Source organism: Hyperolius riggenbachi, chromosome 8, assembly GCF_040937935.1.
Source record: "Hyperolius riggenbachi isolate aHypRig1 chromosome 8, aHypRig1.pri, whole genome shotgun sequence".
Lineage (NCBI taxonomy): Eukaryota > Metazoa > Chordata > Amphibia > Anura > Hyperoliidae > Hyperolius > Hyperolius riggenbachi.
In genome coordinates, this window is record NC_090653.1 from 27,228,232 (window position 1) to 27,250,062 (window position 21,831).

The 21,831-nt window shown below is 47.3% G+C and overlaps 1 protein-coding gene across 1 annotated transcript in view; it reads left to right on the forward strand.

Moving 5' to 3' along the window:
* Positions 1-21,831, forward strand: part of LOC137527208 (peptidoglycan recognition protein 3-like) — a 56,793-nt gene that overhangs the window by 28,243 nt on the left and 6,719 nt on the right. Inside the window, exons 6-7 of the mRNA XM_068247712.1 lie at positions 4,948-4,991; positions 16,180-16,268. Of these exons, the coding sequence (XP_068103813.1) occupies positions 4,948-4,991; positions 16,180-16,268 (133 nt within the window). The remainder of the gene's footprint in view (positions 1-4,947; positions 4,992-16,179; positions 16,269-21,831) is intronic.

Genomic DNA, 21,831 nt, shown 5'->3' on the forward strand with positions numbered 1-21,831 from the left:
CTGGCTGAGGACTCGGACCTCGTGCGTGATGTGCTGGTGCTGCTTAACCCACTGCTGGACGCTTGAGAGGTCATCCAAGTAATTATCTGGTCCTGTTCTTTTGGATTTGTGAGGGTTGTTGTCCTGGACAACATGGGCGGTATTGAGTGGGTTTTCTTGGGTGCTCCCCTGTGGCCTGTACGTGAACCGTCAGGGGAAACACCTCTTCCTTTGCCCCTCCCTCTTTCACCGGATTTCTTCCTCATTTCACTTATCCTTACAGTACACGCTGACTGGCAGCAGTACAGTGGCAGTACAGAAATGCTATACAGTACCACTATTCCCAGCAGCGACACAGAGCACAATGCTATACAGTGACGGGTGAGCGGTGTACCACTATTCCCAGCAGCGACACAGAGCACAATGCTATACAGTGGCGGGTGAGCGGTGTACTACTATTCCCAGCAGACACAGAACAGTAAACAGAATGCTATATAGTGTGGCTGAGCGAGCGGTGTACCACTATTCCCAGCAGACACAGAACAGTAAACAGAATGCTATATAGTGTGGCTGAGCGAGCGGTGTACCACTATTCCCAGCAGACACAGAACAGTAAACAGAATGCTATATAGTGTGGCTGAGCGAGCGGTGTACCACTATTCCCAGCAGACACAGAACAGTGAACAGAATGCTATATAATGTGGCTGAGCGAGGTACACAGAGTGGCAGTAAACAGAATGCTATATAGTGTGGCTGAGCGAGTGGTGTACCACTATTCCCAGCAGACACAGAACAGTAAACAGAATGCTATATAGTGTGGCTGAGTGAGCGGTGTACCACTATTCCCAGCAGACACAGAACAGTGAACAGAATGCTATATAATGTGGCTGAGCGAGGTACACAGAGTGGCAGTAAACAGAATGCTATATAGTGTGGCTGAGCGAGCGGTGTACTACTATTCCCAGCAGACACAGAACAGTAAACAGAATGCTATATAGTGTGGCTGAGCGAGCGGTGTACCACTATTCCCAGCAGACACAGAACAGTAAACAGAATGCTATATAGTGTGGCTGAGCGAGCGGTGTACCACTATTCCCAGCAGACACAGAACAGTGAACAGAATGCTATATAATGTGGCTGAGCGAGGTACACAGAGTGGCAGTAAACAGAATGCTATATAGTGTGGCTGAGCGAGTGGTGTACCACTATTCCCAGCAGACACAGAACAGTAAACAGAATGCTATATAGTGTGGCTGAGCGAGCGGTGTACCACTATTCCCAGCAGACACAGAACAGTGAACAGAATGCTATATAATGTGGCTGAGCGAGGTACACAGAGTGGCAGTAAACAGAATGCTATATAGTGTGGCTGAGCGAGCGGTGTACTATTATTCCCAGCAGACACAGAACAGTAAACAGAATGCTATATAGTGTGGCTGAGCGAGCGGTGTACCACTATTCCCAGCAGACACAGAACAGTAAACAGAATGCTATATAGTGTGGCTGAGCGAGCGGTGTACCACTATTCCCAGCAGACACAGAACAGTGAACAGAATGCTATATAGTGTGGCTGAGCGAGCGGTGTACCACTATTCCCAGCAGACACAGAACAGTGAACAGCATGCTATATAGTGTGGCTGAGCGAGCGGTGTACCACTATTCCCAGCAGACACAGAACAGTAAACAGAATGCTATATAGTGTGGCTGAGCGAGCGGTGTACCACTATTCCCAGCAGACACAGAACAGTAAACAGAATGCTATATAGTGTGGCTGAGCGAGCGGTGTACCACTATTCCCAGCAGACACAGAACAGTGAACAGAATGCTATATAATGTGGCTGAGCGAGGTACACAGAGTGGCAGTAAACAGAATGCTATATAGTGTGGCTGAGCGAGCGGTGTACTACTGTTCCCAGCAGCGACACAATGACAGGGGGGACCCTGGCTAGCGTGGCTGGAGCGCGAACTACCCTGCCTGCCTACCCAAAGCTAAACCCACAGACAAATGGCGGAGATATGACGTGGTTCGGGTATTTATTTACCCGAACCACGTGACAGTTCGGCCAATCAGAGCGCGTTCGGGTCCGAACCACGTGACCCGTTCGGCCAATCACAGCGCTAGCCGAACGTTCGGGGAACGTTCGGCCATGCGCTCTTAGTTCGGCCATGTGGCCGAACGGTTTGGCCGAGCACCGTCAGGTGTTCGGCCGAACTCGAACATCACCCGAACAGGGTGATGTTCTGCAGAACCCGAACAGTGGCGAACACTGTTCGCCCAACACTAGTTATTACCATGGTGATAAGGCATGTAGTATTCAGGAAACATTTTACCTCAGGCAAACCTAAAGTTAACTCTTAAATCCTTAAAAAAAACTCCAGAATTCGAAAGTTAAAGACAGGCTGTTAATTAACTGCATGTGAAAATAACTACAGAGGAGGTAACTTAAAGGAGAACTGTAGTGAGAGGTATATGGAGGCTGCCATATTTATTTCCTTTTAAGCAATACCAGTTGACTGGCAGCCCTGCTGATCTATTTGGTTGAAGTAGTGGCTAAATCACACCAGAAACAAGCATGCAGCTAATCTTGTCATATCTGTGAAAATTGTCAGAAAAACCTGATCTGCTGCATGCTTGTTCAGGGGCTATGGCTGAAAGAATTAGAGGCAGAGGATCAGCAGGATAGCCAGGTAACTGGTATAACTTAAATCAAAATAAATATGGCAGCCTCCATACACCTCTCTCTACAATTCTTCTTTAACTACAGAGAAGGTAACATAAGGAATGAAGAGATAAGATAACTCTCTCACATTGTGGAGGTAAGTTTTCTCTTGCCTTATTATCTCCAGCATGATCTTAGTGAATTGAGGCCATTGTTTTAAAAGCTGTTTCAACATAAGTTATATAAGAAGAAGCAACGATGAAGTAATTGGAACAGGAGTTAAACCTCACGACAGAAGGCGGATCTGTGGTTGCAAGAGGGATAATGCAAGTATCACTTACCTAAACTGAAATGCTAACAGAAGGTGATTGCCAAAGAGGAAGCTGTGATATGTAAGCAAACACTCACAGAGCTCTTATATCACAACAGAGCACTGTCATCCCGAGTGCTATATTACTGATAATCCAGCAAAAAGAGCCACTCGTCAGAGAACCACTTCCTCTTCCTCTCATATCTATAAAAACGTTCTTCCATCCAGCTGCCATCACTGACCACAAATCACATGCTGGTAAAAGTGTCAAAAAAGATTAATGTGGTTTAGACTCAAAATGTATAGAGGTGTTCAGGTTAAAGCAGGGGCGTATCTGGGTAATATGGCGCCTATGGCAAACACTGAAATTGCGCTCCATATCCATACTGGAGGTTTCCCTCCAGTATGGATATCCAGAGTTGTGTCCACCCCAGTATAGGTAGCCAGAGGTGCCCCCCTCCCAGCATAGGTATTTAGATGAGATAAGTAGCTCCCCAGTATAGATTGCTAGAGTTAGCCCCCAACTATAAGTAACAAGCGGCATCCCTCAGTATGGTTGTGGAGCACGAGAGAGGAGGGGGCAGAGGAAGAAAGGGACAGCCATAGCATCCATGGTGTTGTGGTGCCCATGGAATGAGCCATGCATGCACCCCTCTAGATACGCCTCTGGGTTAGAGCAAACCTGAAGCAAAAATAAACGTATGATATCATGAATTGTATGTGTAGTACAGCGAAATGATAGAACATTGGTAGCAAAGAAAAGAGTCTCATATTGTTTTTCAGTACAGGGAGAGTTAAGAAACTTCAGTTGTCAGTTTATTTATGCAAAAGAGCTTCTTTGAGCTAGTCGACCCAACTTAGGTTGAAGACAGTCCTGTTTTCTGAAGCACTTTAACAGCAAAGAAGCAGTGAGAGGCAGCTTGAGATAAAGTTTTACCGCCGGAAAGTTCAAAGGGTCATTAGCTCTGCTCTGTTTCATAGTTTAAAAGACAGAGGCCCATATGGAATTAACATTTTCACCTGATTTAACTCCTCGGAGATAATTTTCATCTTCTCTAAAAACTTTTCAGCATTTTACAATTGAAGAAGTACCTAAAAGTTGGTGAAAAAAGTACTAACAATTTTATTTTGAGTATTGCCTTGCTTGCTGTTGTCTTAACCTCTTGAGGATCACAGTTTTAAACCCCCTAATGTTCAGGCCAATTTAACTAAAATAGGCCACTGTAGCTTTAAGGCCTCGCTGCAGGGCTGCACAACTCAACACGCAAGTGATACTCCCCCCGCCCCCTTCTGCCCACCAACAATGATCTCTGTTGGTGGGCTAAGAACGCTGCCAGGATGTTTGTTTGTTTTTTTGTAAATATCTTTACCTTCATTTTTCAAATAAAAATACATATTTTTTTTTATTTATGTTCTATACCCCCCTCCCTCCGTACCCCCACCAGGCAATCAGCATTATCGGCTGTCATAGGTTTTAGCCTATGACAGCAGATCACTTCCCTGCCTCCAGAGTGTCTTAGATCGCAGCGCTGTACATGACTATTAGACGGAGGTTTCACCGTCTAACAGTCCCTAGCGGTAGTTGGCGTCGGGAGACTGATGACGGAGTTCTGCTCCGCCATTCATGCGAGGATGCGCGCACATCCGATCTCCTGCTATCTCCATTCCCAGCCATTCACGTCAATCGGCATGGAGTGGTCCTGGGGCTGCCGCGCTGCTCACGCCAATTGGCTTGGAGCAGTCGTTAGTCAGTTAAAATGCATTTTATAATAAGTTGTGAAAATATCACCTGGGAGAAATCGCAGGAGAAAAGGTGAGTTGCGTATGGGCCCGAGTGTGGTTTGTAAGCTGCAAGTGTGACAGAATGACTCAAAATTATACAAAAAAAACAAAAAACTATTTAACTGAAAATAAAAAAAGAGACTCTTTTCACTATTTGTTATCCGTACTACTCATATAATTCATTATATCATAAGGTTTTTTTTCCTTTTATTTCAGATTTGCTTTAAGGCTGCTTTCACAGTAAGACGTTACAGGCGCACGTTAGAGCAGCCTGTAACGCAGCCCACCGCACAGCAATGACAAATCTATGGACTGTTCACAGTGCCCACATTGCGTTACATTGTAACGCTGCACGTCAAATGAAAGTACTGCATGCAGTACGTTAGCCGCGTTAGACTGTTTGCACATGCTCTGTTGGAGGAGGTCTCCCCTCCTCCTCCGCGGCCAGCCACATGGCTAATTAATATTCACTGCACTGTGTGACGTGCAGTGTTTACTTCCTGGAGCGCCGCTCTGTGCGGCGATTGGCCGGCGGGACCACGTGATGCCGCATGCGCACAAGAGTACGCATCACGGCATCACAGAACGCATGAAGAGCTGCATAACGCGGCTCGATCTGACGTCCAGCTTCTACCACACTATGCGTTGCGTTAGGTGCACGTTATGCGACCATAACGTAGCATCTAAAGCAACGTCTTAGTGTGAAAGTAGCCTAAATGCTAGCAAACAAGATTTAATTACGTTTGGTTTTTTTGGTTTGTTTTTTTCTAAACTCAGAAGCCACCCCCACAAAGTACAGAAGCCCCACAAAGTACAGTTTTAACCTATTATTGTAATTTTTTATTTATATAGTGCCAACATCTTCCATAGCGCTGTACATAGTACAAAACAAATAGTGGGGAGCATAGATACACAAGAAGTTCAAACCTCTGTAGAATCAGGACATCCAGCAATACAAATACTGTATATACTCGCATATAAGCCTAATTTTTCAGCACAAAAAATGTGCTTAAAAGTTACCCCCTCGGTTTATATGCGAGTCAGTGGTGCAGAATGGATGGTGGAGCAGGTTTTGTTACTAGCAGAGGAGTGTAAAGATCGTACACTAGTAATTCTGCTCTTGCCAGCTGGCTCCTTGCTGTGTCCTTGCCCCAACATGGTGTGCAGAGTGTGCTGCTCAAGACTACCTGTGTCCTCTGGCTTGTGGAGCGGAGCGTGCAAACAGCGTGTCAGCAGTGCAATGATCGGGGATTCTTCATGTGTGGCAATCGCTGTGTCTCATATCTATGATGCCATCTAGTGGTGTCTTAAGACACAACTATCATTCTTGTGGCACATCTGGCTATGGGGAGAGGAGATTGACTTGTACTAGGGGAACATCAGGCTACTGTGGAGGGGGTCTATACTGGGGAGGGGGCTTATACGTGAGTCAATCACTTTTTCCTGGTTTCTGAGGGGAAACTGGGTACCTCGGCTTATACGCGGGTCGGCTTATATGCGAGTATATACGGTACATACATAGCTGATGCGTGCTTTGAGACATCACCAATACTGACACCATGGGCGTCTGCAGAAAATTTTCCAGTGGGGGGCAAAAAGTGGGGATCAAAAAGCGGGGCGGCGCGCGTAGCGTGCCGAAAATTTGGGCTGCTGTCGCGCCAAAAAATGGAGCTACGTACGCGCGCCGCGCCGAAAAATGGGTGTGGTCATGAACCAGAATGTGGGTGTGGTCGTGGGTGGAGACAAGTTTACATGAACTAAGCAATGGTGGGGCATTAGATTATGACAGTGGTGGCGAACCTTTTGGAGGTGTGTCCAAACTGCAAAGTCACTTTACTATCACAAAGTGCCAACAGCAATTTAAACTAAATACAAACGTTTTAACTCATACATGAACATTATGGAAAATTAAGTTGAAAATAAACTGTGAAGATAAACAATTTCATCCATCGTACTCCTGAAAAAAATTATTCATTTTTTTTAGAACCTCCCAGTTTCATTTTCTGTTTTAAAAAGCGGAAAAAGTAGGTTTAATGCTATTGTCTCATATGATGATGATTCAGCTTTTTCCATAGTCTCGCAGTTAGCAATCATGTGACCCCCAACAAGACAAATTCAGCAATCATGAGCCCCCCCCCCCCCCCCATCAAGACAAATTCAGCATCCATGAGGCCCCCAACATGACCAACTCAGCAATCATGAGGCCCCCAACAAGACAAATTCAGCAATCATGAGGCCCCCAACAAGACAAATTCAGCAATCATGAGGCCCCCAACAAGACAAATTCAGCAATCTTGAGGCCCCCAACAAATCATGAGGCCCCCAACAAGACAAAGTCAGTAACCATGAGGCCCGCAACAAGACAAATTCAGCAGTCATGAGGCACATAAATAGACAGCTTTTCACATAAATAGGCAGAATGCCTCCTTAATATGTAGACACCTCTCACCTGGCAGCAGTTCCCCAAAATACACTCAATCTGACAGCAGTGGTTCCCCAAAAATAGGTAGCCCCAGGTCTATAGGTGTCCCCAGAATAGGTGGCCAGCGGTATAGATGTCCCCAGAACTGGTAGCCAGGGGTAGAGATGTCCCCAGAACAGGTAGACAGGGGTATATGTGCCCAGTATATGTAGGCAGGGGTATATGTCCCAGTATATGTAGGCAGGGGGTATATGTCCCAGTATATGTAGCCAGGGGGATATGTCCCAGTATATGTAGGCAGGTGTATATGTCCCAGTATATGTAGGCAGGGGTATATGTCCCAGTATATGTAGGCAGGGGTATATGTCCCAGTATATGTAGACAGGGGTATATGTCCCAGTATATGTAGCCAGGGGTATATGTCTCAGTATATGTAGGCAGGGGTATATGTCCCAGTATATGTAGCCAGGAATATATGTCCCAGTATATGTAGGCAGGGGGTATATGTCCCAGTATATGTAGGCAGGTGTATATGTCCCAGTATATGTAGGCAGGGGTATATGCCCCAGTATATGTAGGCAGGGGTATATGTCCCAGTATATGTAGGCAGGGGTATATGTCCCAGTATATGTAGGCAGGGGTATATGTCCCAGTATATGTAGGCAGGGGTATATGTCCCAGTATATGTAGGCAGGGGTATATGTCCCAGTATATGTAGGCAGGTGTATATGTCCCAGTATATGTAGACAGGGGTATATGTCCCAGTATATGTAGCCAGGGGTATATGTCTCAGTATATGTAGGCAGGGGTATATGTCCCAGTATATGTAGCCAGGGGTATATGTCCCAGTATATGTAGGCAGGGGGTATATGTCCCAGTATATGTAGGCAGGTGTATATGTCCCAGTATAAGTAGGCAGGGGTATATGTCCCAGTATATGTAGGCAGGGGTATATGTCCCAGTATATGTAGGCAGGGGTATATGTCCCAGTATATGTAGGCAGGGGTATATGTCCCAGTATATGTAGGCAGGGGTATATGTCCCAGTATATGTAGGCAGGTGTATATGTCCCAGTATATGTAGGCAGGGGTATATGTCCCAGTATATGTAGGCAGGGGTATATGTCCCAGTATATGTAGGCAGGGGTATATGTCCCAGTATATGTAGGCAGGGGTATATGTCCCAGTATATGTAGGCAGGGGTATATGTCCCAGTATATGTAGGCAGGGGTATATGTCCCAGTATATGTAGGCAGGTGTATATGTCCCAGTATATGTAGGCAGGTGTATATGTCCCAGTATATGTAGGCAGGGGTATATGTAGGCAGGTGTATATGTCCCAGTATATGTAGGCAGGGGTATATGTCCCAGTATATGTAGGTAGGGGTATATGTCCCAGTATATGTAGGCAGGTGTATATGTCCCAGTATATGTAGGCAGGGGTATATGTCCCAGTATATGTAGGCAGGGGGTATATGTCCCAGTATATGTAGGCAGGGGGTATATGTCCCAGTATATGTAGGCAGGGGTATATGTCCCAGTATATGTAGGCAGGGGTATATGTCCCAGTATATGTAGCCAGGGGGATATATCCCAAGAAAAAGTGGCCATGTGTGCAGGAGGAGGGGAGCAGTGGAGAGAAGAGGGAGAGCTATGGGCACTCACCTTAGGGGGCTCTCCCCTCCGGAGTCCGGAATGAAGTGTGCAGTGGCTGGCAGCGGGCGGAACTTACCTCCTCTCGTCGCACGTGCCGGATGGATTAGCCGCCACTCTGGCCTGATCCAGACCAGAGTGCGGCACCAGAACTTCCGGCGCAGGAGCGAGAGGAGGTAAGTTCCGCCCGCTGCCAGCCGCTGCACACTTCATTCCGGAGGGAACAGCGAGGGAGAGAGAGCCCTCTAAGGTGAGGGAAGGGGGGGAGACGTCCGCCCTTCCTCACTGTGCCCCTAGCTCTCTCTCTTCTCTGCGCTGTTCCCCTCCTGCTGGCTGCATGGGCACGCGGCCAGGGGGGGGCAGCGGGCAGCCAGGCTCGGGCAGATGCCCGGTTTTGCCATATGTGCGGACGCCCATGACTGACACATGTTCATATGAGTACTCCCAGCAGAATAAGAAACACTAGGAAGAATTTCCTGCCCTTGCGAGCTTACAGTCTAAAGCTTACAATCAAGAGGGTTGTGAGTTTAAAGCATTAGGGAAGGTGACACAGGGGTTAGCGGATGAGGCAGTGAGCCTCCATTGCTACCCAGGGCCGGTTCTAGCAACAATGGGGCCCCAGGGCAAAATTAGCCTGAAAGCCCCCCCAACATACACCCCGACCAAAAAGCGGCATTACGGACCCTTTGTTGCAGCCAAAATTTCCATCCTGGGCCCCTGAGCCGGCTGCTGACCCTCCTTCCCGATCACCTCCAAACTAAGCTGTGCTCCCTGGGCCCCCTGCAGAGTTTTTGGCTGTTTAGTGTCTCACCTGCCTGCCAGCAGAAGTAAGAGGCTACTCTGCCAAAGACTCTGCAGAGGCCCGGGGAGCAACAGGTAAGATGGAGGGAGACACCTTGGGGGCCCCTACAGGCTCTGGAGCCCTGGGGCGATTGCCCCCTTTCCCTCTATGGTAGCACCGGCCCTGATGCTACCTATAGCAAATTATAGGCTTGTCTGAGCAGGTGTGTTTTGAGAGAACATGTGAAAGTTTCCAAGCTTGGAGCATGAGGCTGTGGGAGAGCAATCCAAGGGAGAGGTGACGCTCGTGAGAAGTCCTATATGCAGTAGTGAGAGGAGGTGACCAATTTAGAAGACAAAAGGGTCTCCAGGGAGGAGAGAAGGTTCCATGTGACATGCTATCTGGAGATTAATGAGAAAATGTACGGTGGTGACATCTTACGCTATTTAAACAGAAGACATTTGTAAATGTTTACCTTTGTGAGACCAGGAAACAAGGTCCAAAAATGCATGTTTTCGGACATTGCGTGGCATGTGCAAAACATTCTTTTACATCCTTGAAAACTAATACAGTGCTGATGGGAGGGCTTTGCATACAAAATTATTGAGGTTCTGGTCCTGTATAACAAAACTGGGTACCCTGTAGTCCTAGCTACACCGAGCACTGATGAAGGCCAAAGCAGCCTGAAACAGCTGTCTGCAAGTAAGGGCTGGTGCACACCAAGAGCACTTCTGAGCGCTTTAAAAATGCTAGTGCTTTGAAAAGGGCCTGGCTAATGTATATGAATGGGAAGGATCACACCAGAGCGATGGGAATTTTACCCAAACGCAAACACTGGTCCTGCAGCGTTTCTGCTGATTTCTGAGGCAATTCAGTCTCAATGTTAAATATAGGAAAGTTGAAAATCGCTCTAAAAAAACACTAGATAATTGCGATTTTCTAAGCAATTTTGTTATAGAAGCAGTTCAGTTACAGCTCTGCTGTAACAAAATATTAAAAACGCTACGCAAAAACGCTCCTAAAATCTGGCCCCCGAGGACTGGAGCTGGGCATTCCTGGCTTACGCTGACCAAAATTCTCACAGCATTTCCCTCTCAAGATAGTCAAGATGAAAAACCTGAACAACCTGTTATTTGCAGAAAATCCCAGCTGGCTGGCTGTGAACTGAAATAGGAAGGTGTTCTGAAATAACAAGTGTTACCAAATTCTGCTCACAAAGTGCAATTTCCCCTTCAAACTCCATCTAATCAGAACGATTTTCAACTTGATTGAGAATTGAGAATTGTACAATATTGTTGACAGGAGAGGAAGTTTTAATAGACCAATTAGTTACTAGTTTTTCTCCTCATTCCCTAATGTGGAAACCTGTGAGTGTAACTATATATTTTAGACCAGGTTATGAGCCCCAACTAGAGGAACCTATAAAGGGAGACAGAAGAGGAAGCTGAACTGTCAGAGGATTTCAGCAGAGGTGAGTGACATCTACGGAGTTAGCTCTTCTCCTATTCATACACATTACATATTTCCAGAAATCTTCCTCAGCTGTCCTGCCATACTAACGCTTACTCTACACCTTGCACTTTCTATAATGTTATCTGTCTAAATGTTACTTTCTATAACATCTACGCAACTTAAGCTGGCCATACACTAGTTAATTTTACCAGGGCCGGTTCTAGACTTTTTTCCGCCTGCAATGCACAGCCCGATGTGTCTCACCTCTCTGGTCCGGCTTTGCACACACATGTCAGGGAGAGGCGTCCTCACAATGTATTGCTATACATTGTGAGGACGCCCCTCCCTGGTGTGTGTGTGTAAAGCCGGACCAGAGAGGAGAGACACATCGGGCTGTGCATTGCAGGCACTGGCACTACGCTTATCTCCCTCTGCTTCCTCCAAGACAGCATCTTCTCCCTGTTGGCCCACAGCATCTGATCCCCAGGATGCCGGGTATGTGCTGCACCTCCTTCCCATAGCATCTCCCCCCTGCTGGCCCGCAGCATCTGATCCCCAGGATGCCTGGTATGTGCTGCACCTCCTCCCATAGCATCTCCTCCCTGCTGGCCCGCAGCATCTGATCCCCAGGATGCCAGGTATGTGCTGCACCTCCTCCCATAGCATCTCCTCCCTGCTGGCCCACAGCATCTGATCCCCAGGATGCCAGGTATGTGCTGCACCTCCTCCCACAGCATCTCCCTGCTGGCCGGCAGCATCTGATCCCCAGGATGCCGGGTATGTGCTGCACCTCCTCCCATAGCATCTCCTCCCTGCTGGCCCGCAGCATCTGATCCCCAGGATGCCGGGTATGTGCTGCACCTCCTCCCATAGCATCTCCTCCCTGCTGGCCCGCAGCATCTGATCCCCAGGATACCAGGTATGTGCTGCACCTCCTCCCATAGCATCTCCCCCCTGCTGGCCCGCAGCATCTGATCCCCAGGATGCCGGGTATGTGCTGCACCTCCTTCCCATAGCATCTTCTCCCTGTTGGCCCGCAGCATCTGATCCCCAGGATGCCAGGTATGTGCTACACTGGCGCCTCACCCGCTCTCTCTCAGCAGATTAGCGATGGGATCACCAGCCACACGTACAGGTCTGTTTCCTCTCTGACTACAGTGGTGCCTCATGTGACCTGGCAGCATGGAACAGGTCACATGAGGCACCGCTGTAGCCATGGATACAGGACTCTTGACGGGTGGATGGAGATCCCATTGCTGGAATACTGAGAGCAGGTGAGTGAAGTGATGCCGAGCACTTAGGGAGGGGGAGGCGGGGAGTGTGAAGAGTGGGAAATTTGGGGAGGGGAGCCACCTCTTGTCATCGTCTAATTGTTGCCGCCCTGAAGCATGTGATTCACATTTCTTGATGGAAGAACCATCCTGGATTTTACCCGCCGATATCCAGCATCTGAAAGTTCACCTGAAATTTAGTGATTCGGTTGATCATGCAGGATGGGTATTTTTTGCTTGATCAGCGTTGTGTCAGGAGCGCTTCACTAGCGGTGTTCGATTTGGCAATGACCGTCGCAGAGTGTTGGACTCTCTCTCTTGCTTACTCTCCCCTGTCCCGCTGGACTGCCTTCCAATGTCCGGTGGTTTTTCTCCATGTCACTGCAGTGACACTCCTCCTCACTGTGTCTTCTCACCTTGTGTCATGTGACAAAACCTGGATATCAAACACTAGAGCTTTGATATGTCGGCTGTGGACCTCTAGTGTTTGAACTCCAGCTTCTGTCACATGACACAGGGCCCATGTGCAATTAACTTTGTCTTCAAGTTTATATTTTCACACCGTGTTAATAAAATGCCTTTTCAACCCCCAGCAAGCAAGGAAATTATCAAAATAATAATTAAAGTTAGTACTTTTTCAACTACTTTTGGTACATTTTCAATTGAAAAATGCTGAAAAATTATTTTAAACAGAAGATGAAAAATGTTCACCTTGGAGAAAACTTGAATTGTGTAAGGGCCAGGGAGAGAAGACACAGGGAGGAGGAGCAAAACAGCATGGAGAAAAAAGTGGTCAGGCAGATGGTTGAGGCTCTACAAAATGTTAATCAATTTCAAGCTGAAATCGATTGAACATGTGTGTACAGTGTGTGGGTAGCTAATAGATACCTCTCTGATCAGATTCGATCTGAGAGAGATATTTGATGGTCGATCTGGTGGCCATCTATAAGTGTATGGGCACCTTTAGACAGGAGATATATATATCTAGGCCTGCGCAGTACGCTCCTGGTGACACCAGCGGGTCCTAGGACACGGCAACGCAGGCGCAGTGGTTTTCAGACTTTAAAGTCTGAAATTCCAGAAGTGAACTGGAGACGGGGCCGGAGCATTGGGGAGTGGCTGCGCGGGTACAGGATACCTGCGGGGGACCATTAGAAGCCCCGGGTAAGTTCAACTCATTTTCCTCCGACCCCCCCTACAGTGTCCCTTTAAGGAAGAAAAAAAAAAGCTAATGAAAGCATTTTTTGCCAATTTCCCATTTATTGTAAAACACAAATCCACAATATTATTGTATAGTAATTAATATGTTTAATAAGATGCTAATGGCTTTGAGCGTATACAAAAGTTATGTTAATTGTACACAGTGTGGACCTGATATGAGAACAGAACAGCAAGGTAGTGCACTGCAAGTCTGAAGGCTGCATGATTTTATTTCAGTCACTAGATGGCAGCAAAATACTCCCTTTACCATTCCATTCAGTTTCAATTCAGAAGCTATGTGCAGGTGTTAACCTGCTCTTTATGCCATAGCTTGGTTTAGGCTACGTTTCCACTGTAGCGTTACATTTTCGCCTGCAAAAAATCGTATAAGATTTTTCTGATTGGTGAAAATTTGCATGTAAATTTGTATGCGTTTTAGTTACATATGCATAATCTGCCTAGTAACAGCTTAGTCATGACTGCTGACAACTTCCAGTAACCATGGATCTAATGCGAATTTTCGGGCAAGTAACGCGAAAATTCGCATTGTCTATACAAAGCATTGTACGCGAATCGTACGTGATGTCCGAAAAAATGATACAGGACCTCAGATTTTTTCACGCGTACGAACGCGTATGAAAATTCGCATAGAGTGGAAACGGCTGCATTGACTAACATTAGTTTTAAAATCTATGCGAATATTCTGAGCAGAAAAACTGACACAAAACGCACAAGTGGAAACCCAGCCTAAGTTCTGCTTGCTTTAGCAAAGCAAACAGAACTTAACACACCTAAGCAGGAATCGCGTGATTCCCGCTAGCCGCAAACCGCTAGTCCTATTCTAGCCTATGGCAGTGTTCTCACTGCCGCAATCGCGGGCGTTTTGCGATTGTCGCTACTCGCAAATGCGTTACCTGCATCGGTTTGCTGGCGATTCCGGAGCGATGGGGATTAGCATGTATAGAACCGCTAATCGCGATCGCTCCCAAAGCGCTTATCTGTCCAGTGATTTTTTTTTTTCCGCGTTAAATCATTGAAAAATCACCTGCTGAAAAGCTAACGCAAATCGCTAGCATTTAGGGATTTTAGATGTGAAAGGGGCCTTAGGGAATACATTCTCTTATCTGATGCAGCACAAGATTCCCTCTCTCCATCTCATGGATTAGATCTCCTTATCTGTGTATCTGATGAATGAGCTCTTTTTATAATCATAGTTCCCAACTGACCCTGTTTTGGAGGGACAGTCCCTCTTTGGGAGCCCTGCCCCTCTGTCCCTCTTTCCTCCTCATGTGTCCCTCTTTCAGGACTTTGTCCCTCTTTCTATGTAAATATATAGATTTCTCTACTAAAAATTGTGTTTGATTGACTCTAAACTATTTTCCCATCCTTTAAATTGATATATTACTAATTTTAAAATGTTAATATGAAGGAAAATGAACCAGGATAGAAAGGACCAGTGTGGTTTGAATTATAAAACAACATTATTTTCTTATGAGATCTTTATGGTATGCGTGACTAGGGGTGTGACAGAGGCGTGACCAGGGGTGTGGCAGGGGCATGGCTTTAGTGTCCCTCTTTCTCATCTCAAAAAGTTGGGAGGTACAGGGCCGGCGCTACCATTAAGGCAAAGGAGGCAGCTGCCCCAGGGCCCCAGAGCTTGTAGGGGCCCCCAGTGGCTACAAGAGGAAAAAAAAATTAAATCGGCCTTATAGTTTTTGAGAAAATCGATTTTAAAGTTTCAAAGGAAAAAAAATACACATTTAAAAACCTGCTGACTTTAATGGTTAATAGCAAATCCACCTTAAATGCTAGAAACCCTAAATTTGCAGGATATGTTAAGGAGATCATTAGGAATAAGAGGAAAAAAACTATTTTTCAAAAAGACCTTATAGTTTTTGAGAAAATCGATTTTAAAGTTTAGAAGGAAAAAAGTATACTTTTAAATGCGGTAAATGTCACTTTTAGTAGCAAACCTAACGGTAGTGTAATTTTACATGCATCAAACGAAAGCGCAATAAATTTCCTGACGGGGTTTCCAGGGGGTCCATATGCAGCCGCAGCCCTTTGGCCAGGGATCACTATACAGCCGCAATATGGATGTATGAAGATCCCTGGCATTTTTTCCTATTTTCCCTTTTTTTTTTTAATGTTTAGAGTGTGGGAATTTTTTTTTTTTTTAAATTATGTGGGGTCCCCCCTCCTGAAACTTTTTAACCCCTTGTCCCCCATGCAGGCTGGGATAGCCAGAATGTGGAGCTCCGACCGATTGGGGCTTCACACCCTGACTATACCAGCTGCAAAAAAGGTCCCCTAATGCCTATTTTTGTTCCGGGGTATATGTTGGGGGGGGGGGGGGGCAGGTTTATTTTGCCCTGGGGCCCCATTGTTGCTTAAACCGGCCCTGGGGAGGTAAGTTATAATTAAGGTAAAAATATAAGTAAAAGTGGTGGGTCAGTTATACTCTCCAATGTTCATACATTTCTCCAGTATCCTCATGCATAAGGTTGTTCTTTGAATGCAGGAAATTCCCATGTCTGTTCAGTCAGGTGACACTCTTGAGCCTTGCTATTGTCACGCTGCGCATACCACAACTTGTAGTTTCCCTGCTGTTCATTTTGTCATTGGAAACCTGTCTGTGGTTTTTTTCTTAACACCCTTTTCCTCCTTCAGAGTAGTGAGACCTTGTGAGAGTCCAGGTGTCACCATGATCCGCCTGCTCGTCCTCCTGTCCGTGCTCTATGCTACTATATCCGCTCAGAGTAAGTGATCAGAACCTTCTGTAATATAATGATCCTTCTATGCTCATCCATGGCCATAGAAAGTATGAGTAAAATAAACTTAAAGCAACTTAAAACTGAAGCTGCGAAAAAAGCCAGATGCTTACCTATGGAGAGTGTAGGCTCTGGATCCAGGGACGTAACTAGAGGGGAGTAGCCCCTGTGATCGGGGGAGGGGGGCAGAGCTGTGGGGGTCCCAACTACTAACCTCCCCTTATTACCATGCAGGGGACTATACTTCAGATCAGGGGTTGTGGCTACACTTGTTATGGGTGTGGCTACACTTGTTATGGGTGTGGCTACACTTGTTATGGGTGTGGCTACACTTGTTATGGGTGTGGCTGCACTTGTTATGGGTGTGAAGATCATGATGGCCACACTTGTTTTATGACCCTTGTTAGATGGGATGGGACTCAAGGCCGTGAAGGGCACCAAGGGATGGCAAGGGAATGGGTGTAAACATTGGGAGGGGCATAAGAGTTTTGCTGGGAGCCCTCATGAATTGTAGTTATGCCACCGCCTGGATCCTATCAGAGGCGGCTTTAGAGTGAGGCGAGGGTCATATGGGGGGCCTAGAGCCAGAGTAAAGTTACTTCCAGTATAGGTAGCAAGCTATATATGTCCCCAGTATAGGTAGCAAGCTATAGATGTCCCCAGTATAGGTAGCAAGCTATAGGTGTACACAATATAGGTAGCAAGCTATAGATGTCCCCAGTATAGGTAGCAAGCTATAGGTGTCCCCAGTATAGGTAGCAAGCTATAGGTGTACCCAGTATAGGTAGCCAGCTATAGGTGTACCCAGTATAGGTAGCAAGCTATAGATGTCCCCAGTATAGGTATCCAGCTATAGGTGTCCCCAGTATAAGTAGCCAGCTATAAGTGCCCCCAGTATAGTTAGCCAGCTATAAGTGCCCCCAGTATAGGTAGCCAGCTATAAGTGCCCCCAGTATAGTTAGCCAGACATAGGTGCCCCCAGTATAGGTAGCCAGCTATAGGTGCTCCCAGTATACTATAGGTAGCAAGCTATAGGTTCCCCCAGTATAGGTAGCAAGCTATAAGTGCCCCCAGTATAGTTAGCCAGTCATAGGTGCCCCCAGTATAGGTAGCAAGCTATAGGTGTCCCCAGTATAGGTAGCCAGCTATAGGTGTCCCCAGTATAGGTAGCCAGCTATAAGTGCCCCCAGTATAGTTAGCCAGCTATAAGTGCCCCCAGTATAGGTAGCAAGCTATAAGTGCCCCCAGTATAGGTAGCCAACTATAAGTGCCCCCAGTATAGTTAGCCAGGCATAGGTGCCCCCAGTATAGGTACCCAGCTATAGGTGCTCCCAGTATACTAAAGGTAGCAAGCTATAGGTGCCCCCAGTATAGGTAGCAAGCTATAAGTGCCCCCAGTATAGTTAGCCAGGCATAGGTGCCCCCAGTATAGGTAGCCAGCTATAGGTGTCCCCAGTATAGGTAGCAAGCTATAGGTGTCCCCAGTATAGGTAGCAAGCTATAGGTGTCCCCAGTATAGGTAGCCAGCTATAAGTGCCCCCAGTATAGGTAGCCAGCTATAAGTGCCCCCAGTGTAGTTAGCCAGGCATAGGTGCCCCCAGTATAGGTAGCTAGCTATAGGTGCTCCCAGTATACTATAGGTAGCTAGCTATAGATACCAGCAGTGTAGGAAGCCTTGAAGGGGGAGCAGTGGGCACACAGCGGCGGGGAGGTGGGCCCAACTCACCCCCTCGCTCACAAGAGCTCCCCCCTTCCACGCTCTTCCCTCCAGAAATGTGTGCAGTGGCAGCAGGCAGGGAATTACTCACCTCTTCCTGGTTCCAGGCAACGGAGCTCTGCATGCCGCTGGTGTTCTCAGTCTTCAATGCCACTCACTGTACTTCTGCTAATCAGGAAGTACAGTGAGCAGCATTGCAGATGTAGAAGACTGGCAGCACGCAGGCACTGTGGCCATTGACTTGTAAGTCGGTGGTGAAGAAACAGAGCTATGGCGGGGGACCGCATAGGCAAACACAGGGGGGGATTACAGCTGCCCAGAATCCACCTCAGACCAGGGCAGGTGCAGTGTCTGGGGACAGGCACAAGTTAAGACACCAGAATATCTGCAGGCATCCTGCAGCTCACAGCACTGCCCAATTTCTTTCCCTGCTACAGTTGACGTTAGATGGAGCAACAGTGTGTGTACAGAGCATGGAGCAGCAGTGTGTGTACGGAGCAGCAGTGTGTGTGCAGAGCATTGAGCAGCAGTGTCTGTACAGAGCATGGGGCAGCAGTGTGTGTACAGAGCATGGAGCAGCAGCGTGTGTACAGAGCATGGAGCAGCAGCGTGTGTACAGAGCATGGAGTAGCAGCGTGTGTACAGAGCATGGAGCAGCAGTGTGTGTACAGAGCATGGAGCAGCAGTGTGTGTACAGAACATGGAGCAGCAGCGTGTGTACAGAGCATGGAGCAGCAGCATGTGTACAGAGCATGGAGCAGCAGCGTGTGTACAGAGCATGGAGCAGCAGCGTGTGTACAGAGCATGGAGCAGCAGCGTGTGTACAGAGCATGGAGCAGCAGCGTGTGTACAGAGCATGGAGCAGCAGTGTGTGTACAGAGCATGGAGCAGCAGCGTGTGCACAGAGCATGGAGCAGCAGCGTGTGTACGGAGCATGGAGCAGCAGTGTGTGTACAGAGCATGGAGCAGCTCTGGAGAACTTAACAGAGCACAGAAGCCAGGAATGAGCACAGCCCTGTGCCCCTGCTGAGTGAATACTTCACTTTCCCCTCCATTAGCAATGTCGGCTATTTGCATTATCTGTATACAAACTGCTCCTGATCGATCCCGTTGTTGATCGGGAGCAGATTGGACATGTCGGAAATAATCGTCAGAGGGGAAATTGCATTATGTGTACCCAGCATGATGTGCTACCATATTATTATTCTGTATTGTGCATGGCTGAGGGAGACCTTTCAGGAATCCCCCCGTTGAAAATCCTGGGTTTGCCCAGATGTTAGCTGAAGTAAAACACTGATGCAGGTCAATTTTGAAGTATGGTGAGATAATTCAAAAGAAAAGCTTTGTGACTCAGCCCCTATCTTACCGGAGCAGGAAAAAATGGTGCATAGCTCCGCTGAAACTTTCTGGCACACCATTCACATGCATTGTAATTGTTATTTCCCACTCTGTAGCGTAATAATATGGCGCACGCACCACCGGGAAATAATGGCGCACAGTGATGGGTCTCTTGTGCCATTTTATAACGCTATTTAGCGATTTAACTTAATTTCTAAATGCTGGTTAGTGCTGTTCGGATACCCCTTTTCAAAATCCAGATTCGATTCGGATCCGGATACCCAGATATCCGATCCGGGTCGGATATCCGATATATCCGACCCCAGTATCCGGCGGATTCAGATATCCGGATAGAAAACCAGAAGTGGCCTTTACTGCAAATTGCTTTAAAAACGGTTTTAGGGTAAATGAGGCATGTAGCATCATTATTTTTTAAAGGAGAACACTAATTGATGATGTGGGGACTTAAAATCCCCCCCCCCCTCCCCTCCAAAAAATGGCTGTCAATTAACATTAGGCCTAGGTTCCAGACAGCGGTCGTGCAGCCCACATTGTGTCCAAAGTCCAACCGCACAACTGCGACATGACAGTTTTCAGCCAAGACACCTCCAAAAAATGACACCGCAATTGTGTTTTGGGTTAAATATAGGTGGTATCACTGGCCTGTGGCACCCTGGCGGTGGGAGCTGCACAGGCAGCAGGAGCAGGGCAATGCAGCAGCACCAGGTGTAATGTGTGCCAGGAGCATGCCGGACGTGTCACATGGCACGTGGCACTTGGCACGTGTCACATGGCACTTGGCACGTGGCACTTGGCAAGTGACATGTGCCAAGTGCCGTGTGACAGTCAGACAGCAGAGAAGTAGACACTAGTGCACACTAACCGTCACACTGGCACTGCTCACAGCACAGCAGTTCTGTAGAAAGCTAACACAGTAGTCTACTACTCTAACAACTACTAGCACTGACTGCAGTACTACACACACACACACACAGACACATAGCAGCTGCCTGCAGCACACACTCTGATTGTCACACAATGACATCAAGCTAATTAATGATTTAACAATAGTGTAGTGATAGTGAGGGGGTTAATCACTGAACAGCTTTCGGTTTATCACTGTGTACAGCACTTGGTAGGCCAGCAGGCCTGCAGCACACACCCAGATTGTCACACAATGACATCAAGCTAATTAATGATTTAACAATAGTGCAGTGATAGTGATTGGGTTAATCACTGAATAGCTTTCGGTTTATCACTGTGTATAGCCCTTGCTAGGCCAGCAGCACTGGAGCACACACTCTGACTGTAACACAATGGCATCAAGCTATTTAACGATTTAACAATAGTGTAGTGATAGTCAGGGCCGGGCCGAGGCATAGGCTGGAGAGGCTCCAGCCTCAGGGCGCAGTGTAGGAGAGGGCGCACAATTCATTCAGCTGTCATTCCTAATTGTGTATGAAGCAGAAAGAAATAAGAAAAGAGGATACATGACAGTGACTGCAAGCCAGATAACTAGATATTAAGGTGTTGGGGAGGTTGTGGGCCCTGTGGCCCTCTTAGTCTAATAGCAATCAGTGTGTGACGGCTGGGGTGGGAGGGATAGAGGGGCGCACTTTGGTGTCAAAGCCTTGGGTGCTGGAGGACCTTGTCCCTGCTCTGGTGATAGTAAAGGGGTTAATCACTGAACAGCTTTAGGTTTATAACTGTGTACAGCCCTTGCTAGGCCACCAGCACTGGAGCATATCTCTCAGTAAGCATTCAGCAAGCTAAGACGATATGTCTCATCATGGCAGCCCTCCTTATTATACAGGGGGGCTGGCCAGTGTTTCTTTCTGCAATTGCGTGCCAGGGTTTAGGCTGGGAGCCCTCTGATTGGCTCAATGAGGTCAGGTGGGGCTGGCCAGGGATCCCCTCTGTGATTGGTTGCTAGGGCTTTTGCTGGGAGCCCTCTGACTTGCTCCAGGAGGACGTCATCTCCTTAGTTACAGTATTTCGGGTCCGGATATCTGCAATATCCGCGGATATCTGCGTTATGCGTCCACATATCCGCAGATAGCTATCCGGATTTCTACGGAAATCCGGAATCCGAATCGGATAGCTGAAAAATGGTCGGATATCCGGGTTACCCGGATATCCGGAATCTGGATGAGCAGCACTGATGCCGATTTGTATATTTTTGTCTATTTTTTTTTGTTTGTATGCCTCCTAACGTCACCACTTGGTGGCCAGTCCGTGAAGAGCGGCGGCCAAGTGTCACTTTCTCTGCAGAGGTTGGTGAAGAAGTTTAGGAGCGAGCGGCAAGTGTGCATTGCTGTGTGCTGCTGTGCCTGTCCTGTGCTCACCCATCGCCGTGTTCCGTTCTGCCCACACGTGTGTGCCGTGCCTCCATGTGCTTCCCGCGCCAGGTTCCTTCCCGATAAAGGCATGTCCATAGCATTCCGATTGCCTTCAGTCTCTATGGTACAGTGTATGAGAGTTTTATTAATTTTGCCG